Source organism: Pygocentrus nattereri, chromosome 10, assembly GCF_015220715.1.
Source record: "Pygocentrus nattereri isolate fPygNat1 chromosome 10, fPygNat1.pri, whole genome shotgun sequence".
Classification (NCBI taxonomy): domain Eukaryota; kingdom Metazoa; phylum Chordata; class Actinopteri; order Characiformes; family Serrasalmidae; genus Pygocentrus; species Pygocentrus nattereri.
Window position 1 is genome coordinate 23,665,585 of NC_051220.1, and position 23,680 is coordinate 23,689,264.

Below are 23,680 nucleotides of genomic sequence, written 5' to 3' on the forward strand. Positions count from 1 at the left end.
AACATTACTCACTGCCATTCTCTAATGTTAGTAACATCAGAACATTACTCACTGTCGCCCTCTAAAGGTGATATAACACCAGTCAAACGTCAAAACTGTTGCTTTCATAAAACCCATGACGTGTCTCAACCAATGCGTTTCAATTAAGAAAGAGCACCAAATTCACATTCTGTCGAAAACTTAATGACTATGAAAAATAAATGGAGTCAGAATTAAATGAAACAGCAGAAACAATTTTTGTCTTTATTCAAGTGGGGAAAAGCCGAGATAATGGTGATAATGGTTAAAATGAAAATGAAAGTTTTATTTTAAAACAATTTAAGTAAACCTATGCTTATACACACAAATACACTACAGGCTAGAGTAGCATGTGGCAATTCATTACTTTTAACCTCTGATTACACAATTACAACAGCCTGTTAGTGGCTGGATAGACAGGATATGGTGAAGCCCATGTAGGCTGTGATGATGTTGACATCATTCTTGCTGTAATTTCTCTATGGAAAGGTCATTTAGGCGCCGTATCACATCAGAGTGGGTGGGGTGAAAGGTCAGGCCATCTACCTCCAGCCCAAGGTTTGCTGTTTTTCCGCTGCGGACCCCGTACTTCACCAGAATATGGAGCATCTCCTCCTCCTGCGCTCACAGAAAAACAGGGCTGTTTGATTCTCCTTATAACACTCTGATAGCTGCTACAGCTAACTGCAGCATTTGCCAGCTTTTTTCTTGTGGCCTTCTAATCCAGGCTGAGGTTGGCCATCTTAATTCTCATGGCAGTGGCGTTTTATTCTAAGGCACATGATGTGGGTGTGGGAATAAAAAACAGGAAAGACGTTATTATAGCGTCAAACCGTGAAGACCACTGAAAAGAGACAGGCAGACAATGGAGAAGGATGGATGAAAAGAGATGAGCATGAAGTCAATGGAGGGTTAACATGGCTGTACTTTAAAGCTGAGCTCCAGTGACTATTGTAATTATATCTCTGCCTGGAGTAGGTTCTGAAGTGGTCAGAGCCTGTCACAAACATAAAAATGGCCTGTGTGTTGACTGGTCTATCCTCTAAGGACTCACATAGCCTTGTCCACAGTGGAACAGAGCCAAAACCCACAGCCCTGTGCCCCACAGCTTTGACTCAAGCATAAACATAAGCAACAAATCAGGTGCGCATATCTTACATAATCGGATAGTAGCAGCATTCAGTCACACAATCAGAAACATTCAACTAGAAGTGGGATCATGATGACTAAAACGCGATGAGAATGTTTTCCTTTCAGATTTCAACTCTCCAAACAAAAACATACCATGATTGACCAATCTGGAAAAAAAAAGACTCAGGTGAGTCCTGCTTCTAGGTCACGTTAGTCATTTTTTCGAGCAAGACTGGGAGCACACCTCTTCTTGTTTGTCAAACCAGCTATCTGTGTCATACCTTGGCTACGGATGGCAGGCTAGCAGCCCAGAGGCTGTGCTGTTCAGGTGTGGGAAGCAGCCCCAAGCCCTTCTGCACATAGCGCCGATGGATGGAACACAGGTTGAGGATGTACAAGGCACAAGCCACAGCATAGCCACCCCAGTTAGATACTCCTATAAACAGAGAAAATAGTACAGTTGATATGTATAATGTGGCATATCAGCCTTCCTGAGGGTTTTTGCACATGCATGTACAATGAATCACAAACTTTACACAAGAGCTGTAGTTCATCACAGCCATGGTGTTATTGACTGTAACACATTCCCTGTAATGTTCTATATTAATGTTCTTTAATGTTGTTCTTTAAATCTTTCTGCTACATAGCATAGTAGCCTTTTGTGGTACCCATAAAGCATCAAAAAGGTTGCAACACCAGACTCAGCTTGTCACTTTCAATATTACCTGAAAATTGCTTTGTAGCCTGTAAGCATATCACAGTTCACCTTGCTGGCTGAACTGTATTCTCTTTGTTTCTGGCTAATTCTAATTTCTGCTAACAGAACAGTTAAACTCACAACAACAAACAAGTCACAGTCTTTATTATCTAATACATGTTATCTAATGTGTCTGTTTTCTGTTTTTGTAAAACAGTGTTAAAGATAGAGCTGACGATATTTCTTATTGTTCTTGTGCTAAAGGACGTCACAATATCTCACAGTATGCTTTTCTGAGCATGCTGTGAATATGTTGAGTGTTACTGGGACACTGACCAACTGCCTATTTCACTACAATAAAAGCATATTGAATCTGATTTCACTGGATTTAGTGCAGCACAGTGTGTGAAAGAGTGAATAAAAATAGTTGTACTCATAGCTCTTAATAGTATTTATTAAACGCAGGACCACTGGTTCTTTTCTATCTGTTCCAACTTCTGATATCTGAGAAAATACATATCGCAACATTATGTATGAGGAAAATTTCTTGAAGCATTGTGATTTTTGCCATATTGCAGTGTAAGGCGAGTAATTTCTTAGCTGATTGGAAAGATACAGTCATTGTGAAATACTTCTGTTTGACTTTATACAACAATAATTTTTCTGACAGCACAATCTGACTGTTTGATAGGCGTTCTACTCATACTGTTATCTGTAATATGGTAATGATAAAAATGATAATCTACTGCAATAATCCATTTACATAATTATTGTCAAGTTATCTGACAAATGATTGGAAAGCTCTGAAGTTGAACAGCTCTAGCATATTAAAATCATTTTACACACTTATCTGCAACCACATTGGTTAAAAACAGTGATTCTAAACTCTTGGACGCTAATGTATACACTAACTTACGCCCATTCATGTGCTCTTGGATTTTATAGTTGTGGTCTTTATTCCTGTTTGACAATTATGGACAACCAATACTGATTTATGGTTAAGCAATGTGCTGAATTTTAGAAAATATATTATAGTATATATTTTAACATATGATATAGAACAGCGTGGACAGAACACTTATTAACAGATTGTGCCACAAATAACTGCTGTGTAAGAACCTGCCTGTATGACCTAAATCTCTTTTCTAATGACTGATAACCATCAACATACTCATTTATACATACATATGACTGCACACACCAGCTGAATTCTGTATCTTTTAATATCTAAGAATATTAAAAACCATTGAGTAATCTTTGTTCATTATGTTGCTGTTGGTGCATTTATTTCGCTAATTATTAATAATACATTAAGTTTAATGATAAATGTTACCATTGTTTGAACACTGGTGTCTTTTATCATGTTGCTTTTTGACATTATTCTGTAAAAGAACAAATTCAGTCGAAGGAGTGCATTACAGTGAATTTACCCTGGGTAAAGGATGCTGTTAGACACAATACAAAGCTATACTGTATCTCACAAGTTTGACTAAATGGTTAAATAAGAAATAAAGGAATGTGAATAAGACATGAAAATGTTCCTCTGTGTGGTCTCTTGTAGTGTGTGTGTTCTGTGAGTGTTAATGAAACTGGCTTACTGACTCTAAGGGAACTTGGTGTAAAACAGACAATGTAAGATGGAGGTGGGACACTGAAACACATGCCAAAAGGTCAGTCTAAGCTTCTTCCTTCTGAAGCTAGGGTGACTAAACTATGGGAAACCACTGCTCCTCCTCCTTCCTGTGTAGACAGGATGAGTTAACAGAGGGTGAGAAGCTAGTGGGTTCAGCTACAAATTCTGTGTATGTAACTGATCTACTGTGTACAGAGTCATTTCTGATACTGCTACTCTTATGATGTCTCATGATGTGAGATTTTAAAAAATGATTTCAGGTCAAAAAAATACTTACTCACTCTTAGAGTAAGACGTCATGCTGTTGGGTCTTAAGGTCAAACATACTGACCTTAATCATTAATTATTTTTATTTTATTCTCCTAATAAATATCATGATTTGAAAGCTGTGAAGTTACACAAGACTAACATTATAATCATGTTAGAAAGCATCATATTTCATATTTTTTCATATTCATATTTGTGGTGGTCTAATGACAAAGCTAATACTTTGATAAGAATATGACTTTAAATAGATAATCCATTATCTCTTTTATCATTTCATAACTATTTGTTGTGATTCGATGACATGATGATATGATGACATGACATAAATGACATTAATAAAAAGTAATCATAAACTTTTGAAAAGCAGCATATTTTTTTGATGCTACATTCAACACACCTGCTGTGATGGCAAAGTCAGCGGCCACATCACAAGCAATGAGACTGCCGTTAGGCATGTAAGCCTTTACTGCCTTCTTCAGCTTCCCCATACCCAGCTCATTACCGCCATCTCCAATACCTGCAACCAAACCCAAACACATCAGCAATGCCCCATAATGACAAAGCTGACAAAGACAGATTTCATTATTAAAGTGGAACTGAACTGATGCCATTTATCGATATTCCCTAGTGTGTAGGTGCAAATGGGAATGCTTTGCTCACACATAAACACTTCTACCATCTCTCTCAGAGCCCATACACACAGTCGTGTACAAACCTTTGGCCAGATTACATGTTTTGTTGATTTTCAGAGTGAAAATAGATTAACACATCCTCTACAAAGAACACACTTCTGCACATTTAAAAGCACAAGTACTTTTTATTTACTGGGTTTAGTCTAATGAGGAAAAAAAAGAATAAAACAAAACATAACATACTGTACATACTGTACAAAAGTCATGGGATATCTTAGATTCTACGTCTTACTTTTTTCCAATATGTTAAACGCAGCAAATAAAATGTGTAGTAAAATGTACAGAGAACTGAAATGTGCTCTCTGTAGGGGATGGGTTAATTTCACTAACATTAACTTCTGTTCATACACTGGATCTATGATAGACTGGCTCAAATGTCTCAAAATCACTGATGCACACTAATATTTCCTGCGGTTGACTTTTCGTGCCTAGTGGTCCGTAAAGGACAGTCAAAATATAAAATGTGTCATTACTGAACTGCTGACTTGCTGAGCCAGGCATTAGAGCATCCACTTCCTGCCAGTAGCCCTGCTCTACCTTCATAAACGAATGACAAATAGAGAAGGGAAAGTCAATAATAGGGCATTATTTATGGATGGCATATATACACTTGAGAAACATGTTAGGGTTACAATTTATTTATATTTTAAAATAAAACAACATTATTTTAACAATGAAATCTTCTGGACAACATCAATTTCGCAGTACTGTTTTTTTTTAATCAATTATATAGAACTCCAGGCACCACAGAACACCATGCTTATCTTTACAGTCTTGTATAAAGGGTCAGCACCATATTTTGAGGTAAAGCAAGTTTTTTCTGCTATTTTAACTGCAACAATCTAAACATGACTATGAAACACATGAATTTAATGACAAATAAATATAAAATATAAAACGAAAGTTGTTGTCCCCAGGAGTTGTGTCACTGGTGTTACCATAACAAAAATGTATTATTTTAAAATAAAAATCACACTGATGATATCACTTGACTTACTTTTACCTGTTTTCTGAGGATCTATGAAAAAAAGCACATGGTAAGTCCTCTGTGTCTTTTTAGATTTTTCTTCATTTAGCTCATGATTTCATATGAAGCTTTTAGCTGAGGTCACTGGTATGACCTCCTTTATTCATAGGCAATTGTGAAAATTAGAACACAAATGGAATAAATTACATATTTTAGTGGCTATTCCATGACTGACAACATGTGGTCTGACGTGTAGCAGCCATTTTATAAAATGCTTTTTTCATTAAAATTGTCACCGCTGTTACCTTTATGTGTAACAGCAGTGAAGATTGGTAACACCATTGACTTCTATGGATAGATAGAAAAGTGAACGTTTCTGTAGAATAACCCATTTAAACTTTAATCGGTTCTCTTACTTCAACTTCTTAATAAGAAATCAGATCAACCATCACACAATGGTGACATGACTATTTAGTTCCTTTGAGACTGTAGAGCTCATTAATTAGGGATTAAAGGAAGCAGCACAAGTCTATCATTAAATGCTATTATCCAGTACATCATGTTACAGAAAACTGCATCAACACCAACACCAACACCGTCAATTATAACCATGGTGACAATGCACATACACTGCAGCCCTGCCTGAAGTTCTTCTCTCTATTCTCTATTTTCAATAAAAACGGTCAGGAATGTCAAACTGGTCAGTTGTTGTACATCTTACCTGTTGTGGTGATGCCTGGGACAGCACTGGCTGTGATGAAGAGGTCATCTATAGGATCCACCAAGTGCTTGATGTTCACACCTCTCATGTTGTAGTAGTTCCCATCAGAGGCTCTCCCACTGCGCTCTATTGCCACCAAGTGGTCATACCTAAACAGTGCACATCATAAAGACATCAGTCACGAATGAACTCAAGCAGGTCATCATTTGTACATGAATAAAGATGTATCGCATCAACACGGTTATTATCCAAAGTTAACTGAAAGAAAACAGCGTTGATGTAATATATTTTATTCATGTGAAAAAATCCATGATTGAATTACTTAAACTCAATGCATCACTTTTCTCAGTGCATGTATTAGACTTACACTGGAGTGTGTTCAAAGTTCTATACTACAGTGCAGTACTAGATGACATTGACTTGCCGAGGGTCCCTGAGGGCTACATTGGGAACCTCTGTAATAGAGAAGTGAGGGACTCTTTAGGATTGCCAGTAGAGTGTGCCACATAGTGGGTGCAGTTCACCTGGGCTTCGAGGGGTCTCCATCATGGCAGAGAAAGCGGAGAGCTGAATCAGGACCACTGCTGTCAAAGCTCATCATAGGCACTGCACTTTTTATGACACCTGCAAGTAAACACGCATATGAAGATGTAGAGAACGGGCCTCATACATGACACATTTATACAACAAAACTTCTTTTTGATAACATGTAGCTCACAAAAGAGTGAATAAACTGTTACCTACATTTAAAGATTCAACTTTACAAGAATGAAATGTGAACATGCAATTATTATTTTAGTCCAACTGTTAAGAGTATACAGTCATTCAGAGTGGTGTGAGGTTCTAGATAAACCCATTGAATTGTTTACAGTGGTGGTGATAGTAACCAGACATCCAAAGCATTTAATGCATCTAAATACCACCTCACAGAAAGCTATGAATATACTGCTTAATGCCTCAGATTTCTTTGTATGATACACTCACTGGCCACTTTATTAGGTACATTCCTCAGAGATTTTGGTTTGTTATTTGAGTTACTGTTGCCTTTCTATCATCTCGAGCCAGTCTGCCCATTCTCCTCTGACCTCTCACATCAACAAGGCATTTTCGTCCACACAACTGACCCCGCTCACTGGATATTTTCTCTTATTTGGACCATTCTCTGTAAACCCTAGAGATGGTTATGTGTGAAAATCCCACTAGATCAGCAGTTTCTGAAATACTCAGACTGTCTGGCACCAACAACCACGCCACGCTCAAAGTCACTTAAATCACTTTTCTTCCTCATTCTGATGCTCGGTTTGCACTTCAGCAAGTTGTCCTGACCACCTCTGCATGCCTAAATGCATTGAGTTCCGGCCATGTCATTGGCTGATTAGGTATTTGTATTAACAAGTAATTGAACATCACCTAATAAAGTGGCCGGTGAGTGTAGTTATTTGAATTGTGCTCTAAGGCAAAATAGTACCCAAAGAAAACCTATCACTTTTTTACATGGTGACATGGTGGGTAGCGCTGTCGCCTCACGGCAAGTAGGGCCTGGGTTTGATTCCCTGGCCGGGTGACCAAGGTCTTTTCTGTGTGGAGTTTGCATGTTGTCCCTGTGTCTGCGTGGGTTTCCTCCAGGTACTCCGGTTTCCCTCCACAGCCCAAAGACATGCAGTCAGGCCTATTGGGTAAATTGCCCCTAGGTGTGAGTGAATGTGTGTGTCTGTCTGTCTATGGTGGACTGGCGACCTGTCCAAGGTGTGTCCTGATGACCGCTGGGATAGGCTCCAGTACCCCCCAGCGGCCCAGAAGAAGAAGCGTCTTAGAAGATGTGCAGCGGTTCACTGATTGTTCTGGATAGAAAAATGGCTCTATTTGTGTTGTAGACATCACAACAACTGCTCGCCATGAGTCAATTTCTGTACAATTAACCATTTAACATAATACCACTGTGAATGACTTCTTATCAATTGAGGTAGGCAGAAATTTAGAAACAGATTAGTGGAATTCCCATTTAATAATGATTATGAATAATTGTTTAATAATTAAGTAACTTATTTGGACAGCTGTATCATTGCATGTTAAAACTACATTAATAGTAAAAATTGTTTCTCCCATTAAAGTGTAGTAGGAAAAGCAATCAGTTTTTATAGACAGACTGACTGACCGACCGACATAAGTTGAAATACTGGATTAAAAGATAAAATGCCTCACCATGAACCCACACTCAAAGCCTTAAGCAAGGCAAGGCTGCCGCTATCATTACATTTGGTCTTTAGATGTGCTTTTAAATCATCTTAATTTACATTAACTATGTAAGTAAATTGGCTTTTTTCTGTGTCACTCAGTTATGCTGAACGGTTGAAAATAAATGAGTGTCTCTCTATCGGTTTACCTATGATTACACTCCTCTGCCACTAGAGGTTTCTGTATATGCATGATTAGGAGTAGTTCTAAATATATGCACATAAATGAAATAAATGAAAAGAACACATTCTATGCTTAGAAATGTGTGCATTTAGGGCTGATAAACGAGACACCAGGTGTCTAAATGATGTTACAATGTATACAAATCCTAGTGTATCTTTACCCTCACAACAGCTACACTTAAAAAGATGGCTCTTCATGGGTTCTTTACAAAATAACCAAGAACAGACCCATGAACTCAAACAACATTTCAAGTGATTAAAAAGTTCTTTGCATCATGAAAGGTTTCTTCAGACTGCAGATTGCAGAGTACTGTAGGGTTCTATATAGAACAAAAAGAGATCTGCTGTCGTTACAATGTCAGCAAAAGAAGAAGCCTTTTTGGCGCTATATAGAACCACTTTCAAAGAGGTGCTATATAGAACCATATGCAACACATTCTCCATCAATCTGAATAACAAGTTCATCATGCAAAGAACAATTTAATCATGCATTTGAGTATTTTGTTTAGAACCATTTTCTTTACTAAAGATCCTTTGAAGAACCAACATTTTAGTGCATGTCAACCAGCTGATAAAAGAGAGAGTGACATACCTCTGTCAACAGCATCCTGCATTATCCATTGGTTCATCTCTAGAGCCCTCTGGTCAATCACCATGACCACATGTTTGTTAAGGGCTTGGAGCATAGCAGCCATGGCGATGGCTCCAGGAGGTCCATCTGTCTCCTCCGGGGGGTTGTGCATGTAGTGCGTGGGGAAGCCAGTGGTGATGAGCACGGAGGAGGAGTAGGACAGAGACAGACAGGCCTTCAGCAACTCATCTTGCACAAACAGTGCTTGAATACCCCTCTGACCTGCACATCAGCACACATTCACACATCACTACAGTGCGTACAGGAAGCTCTCTAAAAATGCCCATTTACTACATTTATCCATTTATCTTAAATGTTTCAACTTAGAGCATTTGGTTGTTTTTATCTTTTTTTTTCTCTTACTGTGCCTTTATGACTGACACATGTCTCATTCAAAAAGCAGCAGTCCAGGTGTGTGTGTGTGTGTGTGTGATTATATGTGTGTGTGTGATTATATATATATATATATATATATATATATATACATACATACACACACACACACACACACACACACACACACACACACACACACACACACATATACACACTCACCAGCCACTTTATTAGGTACACCTTAGTAGTAAAGGGTTGGACTCCCTTTTGCCTTCAGAACTTCATGACATACTTTCAACAAGGTGTTTGAAACATTCCTCAGAGATTTTGGTCGGTTATTTGACTTACTGTTGCCTTTCTATCATCTCGAACCTGTCTGCCCATTCTCCTCTGACATCTCACATCAACAAGGCATTTTCGTCCACACAACTGCCGCTCACTGGATATTTTCACTTATTCAGACCATTCTCTGTAAACCCTAGAGATGGTTATGTGTGAAAATCCCAGTAGATCAGCAGTTTCTGAAACACTCAGACCAGCCCGTCTGGCATCAACAACCACGCCACGTTCAAAGTCACTTAAATCACCTTTCTTCCCCCATTCTGATGCTCAGTTTGTGCTTCAGCAAGTTGTCTTGACCACCTCTACATGCCATGACTTAGGTATTTGTGTTAACAAGTAATTGAACAGTGTACCTAATAAAGTGACCGGTGAGCGTGTGTGTGTGTGTGTGTGTGTGTGTGTGTGTACAAACACTATACACACCCACCCACCAAGCAGTTTCATAGAAACACAATAGTAATACTGGGTAGGGCCTCCCTTTGCTCTCAAAACAGCCTACATTCTTTAATTCTTTGTGGCATGGATTCCCCAAGATGTTGGAAACATTCCTTTGAGATTCTGGTCCATGTTGCAGTTCCTGTAGATTTTTCAGAAGCACTGATGCAAATCTCCTATTCTACCATGCTCCAAAGGTATTGTATTGGATTGAGATCTGTTGACAGGGAAGGCCACTACAGAACACTGAAGTGTGTTGGGACTATGAAGGGATGCACGTGTCCGGCGACAATACTCAAATAGGCTCTGGCATTCAAGCAAGGACTTATTGGTATTCATGGGCCCAAAGTGTGCTGAGAAAACATTCCCCACACCATTTCACCACCTCCACCAGCCTGGACTGTTGACACAAGGCAGGTTCAGTTCATGGATTAATGCTGTTGGTGGCAAATTCTGACCATATAATCTGTGTGCCTCAGGAGAAATTGAGATTCACCAGACCAGGCTATTTTTTTCCAGTCCTTAACTGTCCAGTTTTGGTGAGCCTGTGTTCATTGCAGCTTCAGCTTTCTGTTCTTGGCTGACAGAAGTGGAATCAGTCTTCTGCTGTTGTTGCCCATTGCCTCAATGTTTGACATGTGCATTGTGAGATGCTTTCCTGCGTATCACATTTGTAAAGTAGCCTTTCAGTCAGCTTGAACCAATCTGCCCATTGTCCAATGACCTGTCTCATCAACAGGCAGACTTACCGCTGGCTGGATGTTTCTTTCTTCATTGCTCCATTCTAAGTCAAATCTAGAGACTGATGTGCATGAAAATCCTAGGAGATCAGCAGATATGGAAATACTTAAAGTAGATCATTCAGCACCAACATTCATGCCACGGTCAAAATCACTAAGATTACACTTTTCCCCATTCTGATGGTTGATGTGAACATAACCTGAAGCAGCTGGTCCATATCTGCATGATTTCTTGCACTGCACTGCTGCCACACAATTGGCTGATTAGATAAATGCATGAATGAATGAACAGGTGTAGAGATGGTTCTAATGAAGTGTGCTTTGGCTTACCTGGATCTTCTCCAATAAGCTCCTCAATTGCTCTAACACGCTGAACCGCCATCTTACTGGCCACACTGTAGTGCAGGGGATTCTGGGAAATGCAGAAGGTCAAAGGGCACTCTTCAGACTCTGAGGCTTGGTGAGAAACAGTGGCCTCTTCTCGGTCAGTGAGAAACATGCAGCCCGGTGAATGGGTGAAGGCGAGAGCAGGCTCTGACAATCAGAAACATACACATAGTATACATACTGCCTAAAATATCTGTATACACAAGTATGTGTATGCGTGTGTATACAGATATTTTAGAGAACCTCTATTGGGCCCTTCATCATTAAATTTTCTCACAATATATAGGATTGCTGGTATGTTGAAATGATGTAGAAAAAAAAGGACAAAAACAGACAGCAATGATATACATACATAATTATTTTACAGGATCACTTTTGAAATACTATATTTTTCTTATCGATAATGTATTACAAATTCATTCTCAATGCTACCAATGCTACAGTATCTTACATTTTTCTTTTGTTTTAGCTTTGAATAATAGTTTATCATCTGTCCATGTACAGGTTTCACACTTCATAAAGTCATTACAGGTTTATTTTAGAAAGGCAATCATTTCTGCTCTTACTGGTGCTCTGAACAGCCTCTGCTCCTGTAACCCCACAGGCCCAGAACACAGGCACATCCCCAGCACTTAGCTCCACTGGATCCCCATAGTCTGGCTGAGAGAGATCTTTAATACCCAGCAGAGCTGTGGAACACACAATTACTTGTGTTTACACAAACGACTTTAGTAAAAACATTTTCTTGACTTATTCGAGCTGTACTCATCCGTTCGTTCAAAAACAAAGCAGTCATTTCAATTAACCATTTTAATGCTTAATGTCTTAAGCACTACTACTGTGACCAAACAAAATACATTAAGTTTAAAATAAGCAAGCAGATATAAAAGAGGCTGCACCTGGGTGTCCTATGTGGACTGGGCCACCGTGAGCCAGTGGGATTTGATGTGTGCACTGAGCCGCAGCGTCCAGCTTGATCTGTGGAACTGAACGCATGGACACCACCATGGGGCAGTGAAAGGGCCCCGCCTTGACACAAGGCACAGACGTCTGTCAGGAGAAGAAACGTCAGAGCAGACTAACACTTACTGATTCAAATGTCAAATGCTTCATGAGCTGAGTTAGAGTGTCAAGAGTGTATCGACTTCAATGTGCATCCAAAAATCACTTATGAAATTTAAAGCTGTATCGCTGCACAGCTCACTCTCTTGCGAAGTTCCCTCATTTATCATCATTTGCGAAAACCACTGTCAATTATAAAAAGTAGATATGTGGGTGCCACTAAGTAGAGTAAAGGGCCTTATGGTATGCACACAGCCACTCTAAAATAAATAGGCTTTTTATAAATCAGTTATAAATTCTTGTGGTTTTTGTAGTCCATTTTGTCAGAGGGTGCCACAACAGTTGTTGTTTTTGGGTTCTACTGGAGAAGATCTATCTTTATCTGAGCCAAACCAATCTGCTTTCTTTATAATTAGAGCCCTGTATAATCATTTTTAATGTTTTAATACTCAGAATGTAACAAATGGAATTGTATATTGACCTCCGAATTGAAGATCATGTTGTATGTGCATGCCCCAGGTGCACATGCATGTAAACATTAACATATTAGCATCAACATGACCACAAGGCACATAATCAGATTTTTACTGCATACAGAAATGAGTTGCATCATTACAGACCTAGAGATGCAGACATAGAGATTTCCAGCTTTTGTACCAATGCCATCTTTACTTTTTCCTTCTTACCTACACAGGCAATAAACCAAGACAAGTGTGATGTGTCAAGTTTTGTTTGCTTCTTTAATTCTTTAAATGGAGCTATAAGGCTAATACAGCTAGCCTCATTAAATAGTGCTGTGCAAACTACACGCCTCATCACACACCTGCTTTATACCTTACTGAGTTAAGTAATCCCAAATAAACTTGCTTATGTGGTTTTAGACACTGTATAACATACCCTCACTGGTCACTTTATTAGGTACAGCCAATCACATGGCCGCAACTCAATGCATTTAGGCATGTAGTCAAGACAACTTGCTGAAGTGCAAACTGAGCATCAGAATGGGGGAAGAAAGGTGATTTAAGTGACTTTGAACGTGGCGTGGTTGTTGGTGCCAGACGGGCTGGTCTGAGTATTTCAGAAACTGCTGATCTAGTGGGATTTTCACACATAACCATCTCTAGGGTTTACAGAGAATGGGCCGAAAAAGAGAAAATATCCAGTGAGCGGCAGTTGTGTGGATGAAAATGCCTTGTTGATGTGAGAGGTCAGAGGAGAATGGGCAGACTGGTTCGAGATAGAAAAGCAACAGGAACTCAAATAACCAACCAAAATCTCTGAGGAATGTACCTAATAAAGTGGCCACTGAGTGAACTGTTATCTGTAAAAATGGACAAAAGTATTTCACACAACTAAAAAAAAACATCAGTAGATACTGACACCTGATTTGTATCTAAACCTTTGCAACTTCATAAGATTTGAGGTCTGTGTGTGATGCAGTTTGTACAGTGCTAGTCTACAAACACTACGCATTCTTGGCTGACTGGCCACATCTGGGATAAAGTGAAACTTGTGTAAATTTAGCTTTTTCGATGAACTATCGCTTTAATTTGCTCATTTCTAATTTTCTACACTCACCTTAAACATGCTGACATTTCGGCCCTGCTCCACATTCCGCACCGGGACACCGGCTTTCTCCAGAGCTTGTTCAAAGCTGAAGCTACAGCCCAGATAGAACGTTACCATGTCCTGCAGCTGAGCGGTGTAGGGAGCTAAACTGTCCACTTTATTGACCAGCACCCCCTTCTCAAACACACAGTACTGAGGACAGTCATCTCTGAACATAAAACAGAGCACAAGTCACTAAGAATTCCCATTTCATTGCTCACTCTAAGGCTTTACCAAGTGATATTTGCATTACTTTATGTCACATTGCTGGTTCACTACAGAACCCATGAATATATCGTTTTTTTTATTAACAGCCCAGCAGAGCTCTTTCCCTTTAGGCACTGCTATCTCACAACCTTTGGAAAGATACAACTCTAAGGTGTTGAAACTCCCTGTAAAAAAATTAATCATTGACATAAGCCGTCCACAGAAGTGAGACAGAGGTTTTTGCGTGTGAAAGTACAACTTTAAAACAGCCTGTAAGGGATTAAGTAAAAGAATAATTCAGGGATTCATGTTTGCTTACTTATTGCTACTAGATTAATGCTAGATTAATGCTAAACCACGCTGCATGTTTAATGTGTCTGATGGCACCTGATGTCCGCTTGTGCGGCAAGAGGGGGGCAACCCCATTCTCCAGGCTTGCTCCTGTACAGCAAAGGCAGGGGGCTGCGATTGGCATGGCAGAATGCCTCAAAGTCATCTGCGAGGTCCTTGTGCAGGATAACCACATTAGCTTGCAGAAATCCTAGAACATTAGAAAAGATTTATGAACACATTTTGAAAGAACAGTGTATATAGTTGTGTACATATTACATCTAAGCTGCTCACTGAAACGGTGCAATAATTATCTAAGAGTAGTAATTTAGGAGAACATTTTGTGCAAATTAAACACACAATTAAGAAATTTGAAAAACTATGTTGAAAAAAAAAACAACTTGAGAAAACAAATTGCGCCGTATTATGTTAAAAATAAATGGATATCTCCTATCTGTGTTGAATTCTCCCTACCTGGTGCAATGCTTCATCGTAAACACTCTGGTTACCTGTGCACATTTAAAAGTGAGCCAGGTTAATGTTTCTTTAAGGGTAATGGTCATGTAACCTGGTGGCATTTCCAGAGTCATGAAACTGACAACGGACTGGGTGAGTCTGGCCTCTAGAGCTGAATCAAACTCATTACCCTTATCTCTTTAGGAAAAAGTCAGGAGTCATCAGCAGCATGCTTTTTCAGGGAATGTTTAACATTATCAAAGCTAAATGAAAAACCACCCAAAGAATAATGCATTACGTGGTATGTGTATTATATTAGGTGATATTTGCCATAATTTATTATTATATTTTATTTATTATATATTAAATTATGTTAAATTTATAATGTATATATAAATTCCTGAATTCCACAGAAATATACATGTTTACACTTTTACAACCAGAAAGTCATTTATGTCTTTCACTATCTTGCAGGTGCAACTTTATATGATTACATAATGGGCCAGAAAATAGCATCATTACTATGTATAAACCTTATAATTGGACCTTTTTTGGCAAAGAGTTTGAACATTGAAGGAAATTTTGCAAAATGTTTGAAACTGCTAAAGGTGGAGTGAGTGATTTCCAGTCAGAACACTTTCTAAAATACTTGCTGAAATTCCCCTTACATTCAGACAGCAGTCAGTAAAACATATGAGACTAGAATATGGCCTCTATGGCTGCCACAGGCACTATAGCCAGCAGCCAAAACAAATTATGTGGACAACCAACATTCAACCAATCAGGACAAGACAGCATATCTTGCCTGCTATTCAGGTTGCATGTCTACAGCATATAGTAGGCAGCAGGAGCCTAACATATTAGCAAACCAGCACAAACCTGAGCTCTGAGAAGACCCAGCTGTTGTGACATCTGTTTTTTCTACTAAGAATTAATGGCAAATAATAACATAAAATGTGGCCCAATTCCACCACAACTAAATAACCTGTGACTAGTGACTGCTATGACTACTTGTGACTGCGTACACAGCCAAACAAACCAGGAAAATTAAAAATGAAAAGAAAACAATGTGACCAATATTGAGCAACAGTGAACATCCGTGTGGCCTTCCAGCACCAGAGAGAACTAAGAGGGCATGAAATGTGACTGGGAGCTTCCTCTATATCTGCTGGACAGACAGGTTAACTAGTTTGCAAATCTTGTTCTTATCTGTGCTGCTAGCATAGCTAAGTAGCTGTGTAATTGCCTGTCAGCTTGTTTATATGCTGGTTAAGAATATTACTTGGGGCAACAGTGGCTTATCTAAAGCCAGTACAATGGGCTGTGAATTCTGAGGGACTTGATTCAACAAGAGTAATGTTAGCTAGTTTTTGCGTAAGCTCATTTTGGCTTGCTAATTAGTTGTGTCAGTGTCTGCTAATGTGCTTGAATTAATTGTGAAAGTCAGCACAGCATTCAGTCTTTCTGGCCTAGGCAGTGCATGTGCATGAGATTGTGAGGCAAGGTTTTGGACTGAACACTGAGGGGAGATGCTGTATTTGTTTGGCTGTCAACCTTTAAACAGCTACCTTCCACCAAAATCAATGGTCCCACTTAAATCAGAATAGAAATATGGGACATAATACCATTCACAATATAGATTCAATGCACATGCTAAATAAATAATAATACATGTTGTGGATTATGTTTAACAGGCCTACATTTAGTTTTTTAAAAGAGTAATTAAAGGATTTTGGTTGCATTTTCAAGTAGGTGATGTTATTGTTTGCAGGTTATGTGAACGCTGGAGCAGCCCGGGTAGGTACTGTGTTTGGGAGTGTTCGCAGTACCTTAATCAACCTTTGGCTCCTGATTCATTACGATTTTTCTCTGTTGTACTGTGGCTGTCAAGAAAAACTCTAGAATTGTCTAAGCTTCTCCAGTGTAGCCCCCACATTATAACGGTGTCAGAAATGCAGCATAGATGCATGTTACAACCCTTAGGCTGCATGTACCCATTTTTGCTGCCTTGCCCTCTTGTCTCTTTTTTTCGGGATCCTATGCTTTTACTAGAACCTGCACTTGGAGACTTCCGATTGGCTGCAGCAGGGGCTGCTCCAGCTATAAAAGGGCCTGGGAAAGCAAGATGGTGGTTGGTTGCTTCGGGTTGTTGTGTCTGTGCCACTGGCTCTCTCACCAACCAGCTCAAACCCAGCTCTTTGGTTTAGCTTGTCTTAATGTTTCTTATAATCATGGATCATGTAACTCTTGTTCTCTAAAGTAGGAGATGCTACCATTTTCTCCTGGTTTGGTTCAAGGAGACAGGGTAGTTGTTTGTATTTTTCTTTTCAACATAGGCAAGTTAGTTTAATTTAGTTTCTGGCTGGTTTTGGGCATTAGCTCTCCCCTGAAGACATTTATCATGTTATATTATATTTTACTACATTGCATCTAGTAGATGACTAATGTAAGCAAATGTATCTATTTTCTGCTATCTTGCTACATTGCCTTTAAAGAATGGCAGTTCAAGTCTGACGGATGAAAGGATTAAATGTTGACATTTTACTATCTTATCTGCGTTCATGGTGTTTGGTGTGGTGGTTGGGTTGGCTCCCCAACAGGTTTGCTGCATGCAGTGAGACGCCCTCTGAGACGCCTGTTGAAAGAGCTCTGGTTTTAGGTGATTAAATTTTATGACATGTAAAAAAATGTTTCTCCTTTAGGGGCACCAGTAGCAGTTAACTACACCAGGAGCCAGGGTGGCAGACATTAGCGGGACCCACCACATTATTGCTTTTTTTTAAATCAATACAGACTGAACAATTTATGTACATTTACGTAGGGTTCTTCTTTAGCAGCTGTAGCCAGTCAGAAGCCTGTTCATGTTGTCCACCCTCACACACACACACACACACACACACACACATATACACAAACATATACGCACGCAGACGCACACATACACCCTAACAGCAGGCCATGTAAGAGGAGAACAGTGTGAAGGGACACCTCTACACTTTTAATCCCTGCAGGTTAAGCCTATACTAAATACTATACCATCTAATTCTATCTGTCATTTACATACACCTCATGCCCCTGAAAAATCTAGTTTAGCCCAGCTTTCTTAGATAACCTGCATCAGATGGTCTTAAGCTGGTCTTTGATGGAATGTAAGATGGTCAAGATGGTTGAACAGCTGAATATCCAGATGGACTAGATCATAACTTAAGCTTGTCAATCAGTTAAACGACCCAGCTTAGTAGACCAGTCATCGCTTGTTCAACTAGCTTGATCAAGCTATTCATGCTGATGGATATGGCTTGGCTATGCTGATCATGTGTTTAGACCAACTAAATCATCAAACTTTAAGGAAAACATACCCTATGCTGGTTCACCAGCTAAACTGGTCTGCAAGCTTTTTAGATGGCCAGTTTTAGATGGCCAAGCTGTTCTTTTTTCAGCAGGGGCATTAACCTATGAATGTTTAGAGTGAATGAAGGGCTTTTAAGCCTTTGATTTGTTTATAATGTGATAGAAATGCTCAAGAGCAATAAATCATATACTTGATTGTCAAAAACATTTTAGACCTGCAAATCTCACCTGATTTCATGTTTGTTCTAAAGCCTCTGAAATATTGCAGCCCTGTCACTGCTTTAGCGTAACTGAGTAGGAGCCTCTTCATAACGATGCCCTGCAGAAACACTAAATCACAAAGTGGGAATCAAACCACGTTTCACAAGCATACAATATTTCAAAGCTTAAAGTCCATCTATTCCTCTGCATAATTTGTTAGCCCTCTTTTACCCTGTTCTTCAGTAGTCAGGACCCCCATGGACCCTCACAGAGCAGGTACTATTTGGGTGGTGGATCATTCACAGCACTGCAGTAACATTGATGTGGTGGTGGTGTGTTAGTGTGTGTGTTGTGCTGGTATGAGTGGATCAGACACAGCAGAGCTGCTGGAGTTTTTAAACACTGTGTCCACTCTATTAGACACTCCTACCTTGTCAGCCCACCTTGGAGATGTAAAGCCAGAGACGATAGCTCATCTGTTGCTGCACAGTTTGTGTTTGTCATCCTCTAGTCCTTCATCAGTGGTCACAGGACACTGCCCACAGGACGCTGTTGGCTGGATATTGTTGGTTGGTGAACTCTTCCCAGTCCAGCAGGGACATTGAGGTGTTTAAAAACCACTGCTGTGTCTGATCCACTCAGAACAGTGCAATACACACTAACACACCACCACCATATCAGTGTTACTGCAGCACACAACCCAAATAATACCTGCTCTGTGAGGGTCCATGGGGGTCCTGACCCCCGAAGAACAGGGTAAAAAGGGTGCTAACAAAGTATGCAGAAAAACAGATTGACTACAGTCTGTAATTGTAGAACTACAAAGTGCACCTATATTGTAAGTGCTGCTGATAAAATGGACAATGAGCAATAATGTTATGCCTGATTAGTGAATATCCAAATGTTCAGACACCTGCTCATCCAGCACTTCTGATGCTAAACATCTTGCCCTCCTGGACACGTTTGGACATATAGGGTCTGTTTTCCAGACTGATCTTGAGTCTGGACTATTTCTCTTTCCATGGAGTGGAAAGACCACTTAGAAAGCTGTGTAGTCCAGCTTTACACCTGTCCAGGAACCTCACCAGTACATAAACAGGGATGGTCAAAAGTGTGTAAAATTTTTCAACATGCCCATATAAAGAAATCTGGGTCTAAAAGAATATCTCTATAAGGAGAACGAATGGAGTTTTTGAAAATGACTTCTTTTGCTTCCTGTGATAATCACAAATCTTCCAAAGCTGATGTGTTTTGCCCTCTGAACATTTGTCTCTTGAATATCACTGGATTCTTTGAATTGCAATGTTTTTAAACAGTTCCATCCATCCATCCATCCATCCATTTTCTAAGCCACTTCTCCGTCAGGGTCGCGGGAGGGGGCAGATAAAAAGAAGTCAGAACAAAACAAGCAGGTTTCCCTGCAGTTCACTGTTCTTCAACTAATGCTCACTGAAACACAGTAGATTTTTCCATTCTGTTCATTGCTTGATATTAAAAGCTTTATAAACTGACCAGCACTCAGGCCAATTCAGTACAGACTCAGCTGAATATTACTGCATTCTCCCGATAAACTGATTTAAGCCATCAAAATATCCTAATTATCGTTTTAATGCTGGGACTATTTTCTGAGCATATTTTCTCAGGATGTCTGCCAACTTCTTGTTCGAATGTTCCCAGTCCACCTTTAACAGTACAGCACTGCTGTGCCATTTAAGGTGAATCCCTTACAAAAAAAGCATTTTATTTATTCACATGTGCTATTAGCACACACTTAAACTTAAAATAAGGGTGTATGCTTTCAGTTTACTTTTTATGTAGTTACCAGAGATAAAATGATCCTTAAGTATACTTAACACTTAAGCATACTTATATTGACAAGTATACAGAAAAGTCTATTTGGTTAGACTTGTAATCAATTTTACGATCTAAATACACTTAAGAAAAGTATGAGCATACTTATATAGAAGTATACTTGGCTTGTAGTTTGGGCTGGAGGCTTACAGTAAATAGTCTTATATGTATGCAAATAACCTGTGTGTGAGCCAGGGAGTGATTATACAAACTGTAATATTAAACTTGTGTGTGCTTGTGTTTTGATCCAGACAGTTAATTGGAATTATATTCTTCTTTTGGCAGCAAACAGAATGTTTATTTGAGCATGTCAAATGAATTTGTGTAGTCCACTGGTAGCATTCGCAAGTCTAGCTTACTTCACTTAGTCCACACACGCATTTTCTAAGGCGCTTCTCCCGCGGGATGCACCATGGACAGGTCGCCAGTCCATCACACACACACACACACCCCTAGGGGCAATGTAGCATGTCTAATTGGCCTAACGGCATGTCTCCGGACTGTGGGAGGAAACCGGAGAACGGTGAACTCCACACAGAGAGGACCCCAGTTGCCCGGCCGGGGAATCAAACCCAGACCCTCCTCGCCACCATGCTGCCCTAACTTAGTCCAGTTAAGGGTATATTTCATTATACCTTATTTCATTCACTATTAAAGTATACTTTTATAAACTAGAAGTACAGAAGTATGCAACTAGTAAATGAGTATAGGTTTTAGTGTAGTTTACAGTATAGCTGCAGTACAAAATCAACTTTGTAAATTGGTAGTATACATCTAAAGTATATTTTTATAAATTAAAAAGTGGGCCAATTTAGTCCTGAATAGTAGTATGTATACTTGGGGAAATATACTTGAATTACTTAGTAAAATGAACTTGCAGTATATATATATATATATATATATATATATATATATATATATATATATATATATATATATATATATAAAAATAATTATACTGCAAGTTCATTTTACTATAATTATATATATATATATATATATATATATATATATATAAAAATAATTATACTGCAAGTTCATTTTACTATAATTATATATATATATATATATATATATATATATATATATATATATATATATATATATATATATATATATATATATATATATATATATATATATAGAGCGAGCGGGGAATTATAAGTCGTAGTCGATTAAATAATTAAATAAGACTAGTGTAGCCAACTACGCCACTCTGGGAATTGCACGCAGAGAATTTTAAGTGAAGGACACAGGTTCACGAGTACCACAAAGGAACAGTAAGACTAAGATTTCCCAAACAAAAGTTTTATTTAATCAAAATCAAATTTAAGTCAAACTTGAGAGATAGAGAGATAGAGACGACAACTACAAAAATAAGCATTTAATAGTAACAGTAAGAACAAAGTAATGCTAGATTGATCAAACTAGGAACGGAAATGTATTAATACTACAATTATTAAAAATAATATAATTAATATTAAAATCTTTTGGCTGCTAGATGATTCAATAAAATACAAACAAACAAAACCTGTAGGGCAGAGACTCACCAGGGGAGGCAGACTACCTACAGCAATACCAAAAATCTCAACACAAATCACCCGTGCAAAGAGAAGCAAACCAAAACACACAAATTCCCAAAAGTAAAGTGAACACAAAATAAGCCTCTCCCGCTGGAACACTCAGCACCTACAACACAATCAACCCAACTCACCACACAGAAAGAAAAAGAATGGGAGGCGATGGCTGCACTGCTGCTCAGCTAGTGGGTTACTGGGCTTAATCTTAGGCACCGCCAAAAAATGGCTTGAACTACAAAGTTGTTACATTAAATGCACCAAGTGCACAAAACAAGAGCACTAGTATTTCTCAGCAGCCAAATCCCCCAGAAAAAGAGGATAACACAAGGCAATGGCAACCCACAGCAAATGAACACGATAGCTGCAGCTTAGGCTGTGATAGCCTAACATACAGCTGCTCTGACGTTCATTCAGTTGTTAAAAAGACAACTGACGGGCGCCTTAAAGCCAAGAGTTTCCTAGCAGACGCAACAAACTCACGGAATGAATGAAACGCCGCAGAGAAACTTCCTGATTGGTCAAGCGCCGTCAGCCCAACAGGTGGGTAAACCGAAACCGAACAACACGCTGAGGACACAACCAACGCGATAAAGCTACCAACGTTACAGACACACCTGCACGTTTAGCGGAATGCTGGAGCGCGCTACGCTCAAACAAGGACGTTTGAACGGAGGCCAGTGGAGATAAACACTAAATAAAACAAATAATTAAATAAAGCCGGCAAACGAGCCAAAGAGCAGAGCAGTGACCCGGAAGGGGAGGGGGGAACCAAAGGCAGAGACTATGGAGCATTAACCAAAACCTTTTATAGGGGTACAAATACAATCCCCCGCACATTAGGAAGCGGCGATATTAAACTACTGCCATCACCACCAACAACAACAACAATAATAAGCCACACAAAAGGAGTCCTACCCAGAGGTTTTATTTACAAGCATTTACAAGCCTTAGTAGAACACCTTGGTAAGGCAGCACAACTCCGAGCACCGCCGCCAGCATAACTCTTGTGTAGTTTAGACATCAAGTTGGTGCGCTGTAGCTTTAATTCGCACGTAGCCATGTTAAAGAATCTTTAACGACCTCGTAACTCAGATTATCCAGTAATTCGGGAGAAAAATGTTCACAGGACAAAACATATCTGAGTTCTGAACATCTTTATTCACCACAGTGTGCGACAGAGGTGACCCCATTTCCCCAGGCCATAGAAACAGAGCTTAGAGTTCCTAACATGGACAAACCGCGACTGCAGAATGACGCAGGGGTCTGTTTGAATTGTCGCTCGCAGAAGGCGCACATATCAAACACCCTCTAGCTGGTCTCGGAGCATTTGAGCACAGAACTCGCGATCACGTACAGCGACAGTGAAAGGCAGCTTATTGCTCACGTACACAACTGGGCCAGAAAGACGAGGTCGCAGGCTTTAGGAAACTGCTTGGAGGCTGATCCAGTAGCGCTGACTGCTGATCATCGCTATGGAGTGAAGATGCATGCCGAGGATCCGGACAGGAAACGTTAGCCTACAAACAGCATGGAATGCTTGGATAGTCCATGTTGTTCAGTTCGTCCTCTGACGAATAAAAACGTCAGGCAACCTTGACCGCCGAGACACAAAATGGCTCG

The 23,680-nt window shown here is 39.4% G+C and overlaps 1 protein-coding gene across 1 annotated transcript; it reads right to left on the bottom strand.

The window, feature by feature from the left end:
* Positions 1-212: 212 nt before the first annotated feature.
* dglucy (D-glutamate cyclase) lies at positions 213-23,654 on the bottom strand. Its single transcript, XM_017694528.2, has 13 exons — positions 23,449-23,654; positions 18,657-18,758; positions 14,679-14,832; positions 14,055-14,253; positions 12,314-12,464; positions 11,981-12,103; positions 11,358-11,561; positions 9,136-9,396; positions 6,651-6,750; positions 6,127-6,275; positions 4,144-4,263; positions 1,431-1,585; positions 213-636 (listed from the first exon to the last, which is right to left on the bottom strand). Exons 2-13 carry the CDS (start codon positions 18,736-18,738, stop codon positions 478-480), a joined length of 1,857 nt encoding a protein of 618 aa, XP_017550017.1. The 5' UTR covers positions 18,739-18,758; positions 23,449-23,654; the 3' UTR covers positions 213-477.
* Between the last annotated feature and the right edge of the window lie 26 nt (positions 23,655-23,680).

Bases quoted from the DNA above. Each gene is read 5' to 3' on its own strand.
- dglucy (XM_017694528.2), bottom strand. From the start codon at position 18,738: ATGAAGAGGCTCCTACTCAGTTACGCTAAAGCAGTGACAGGGCTGCAA. The intron at 14,254-14,678 runs GTGCCATCAGAC...TTTTATGTTCAG, and splicing joins GCCGCACAAGCGGACATCAG to AGATGACTGTCCTCAGTACT. The intron at 637-1,430 runs GTATGACACAGA...CTGTGAGCGCAG, and splicing joins GCCTGCCATCCGTAGCCAAG to GAGGAGGAGATGCTCCATAT.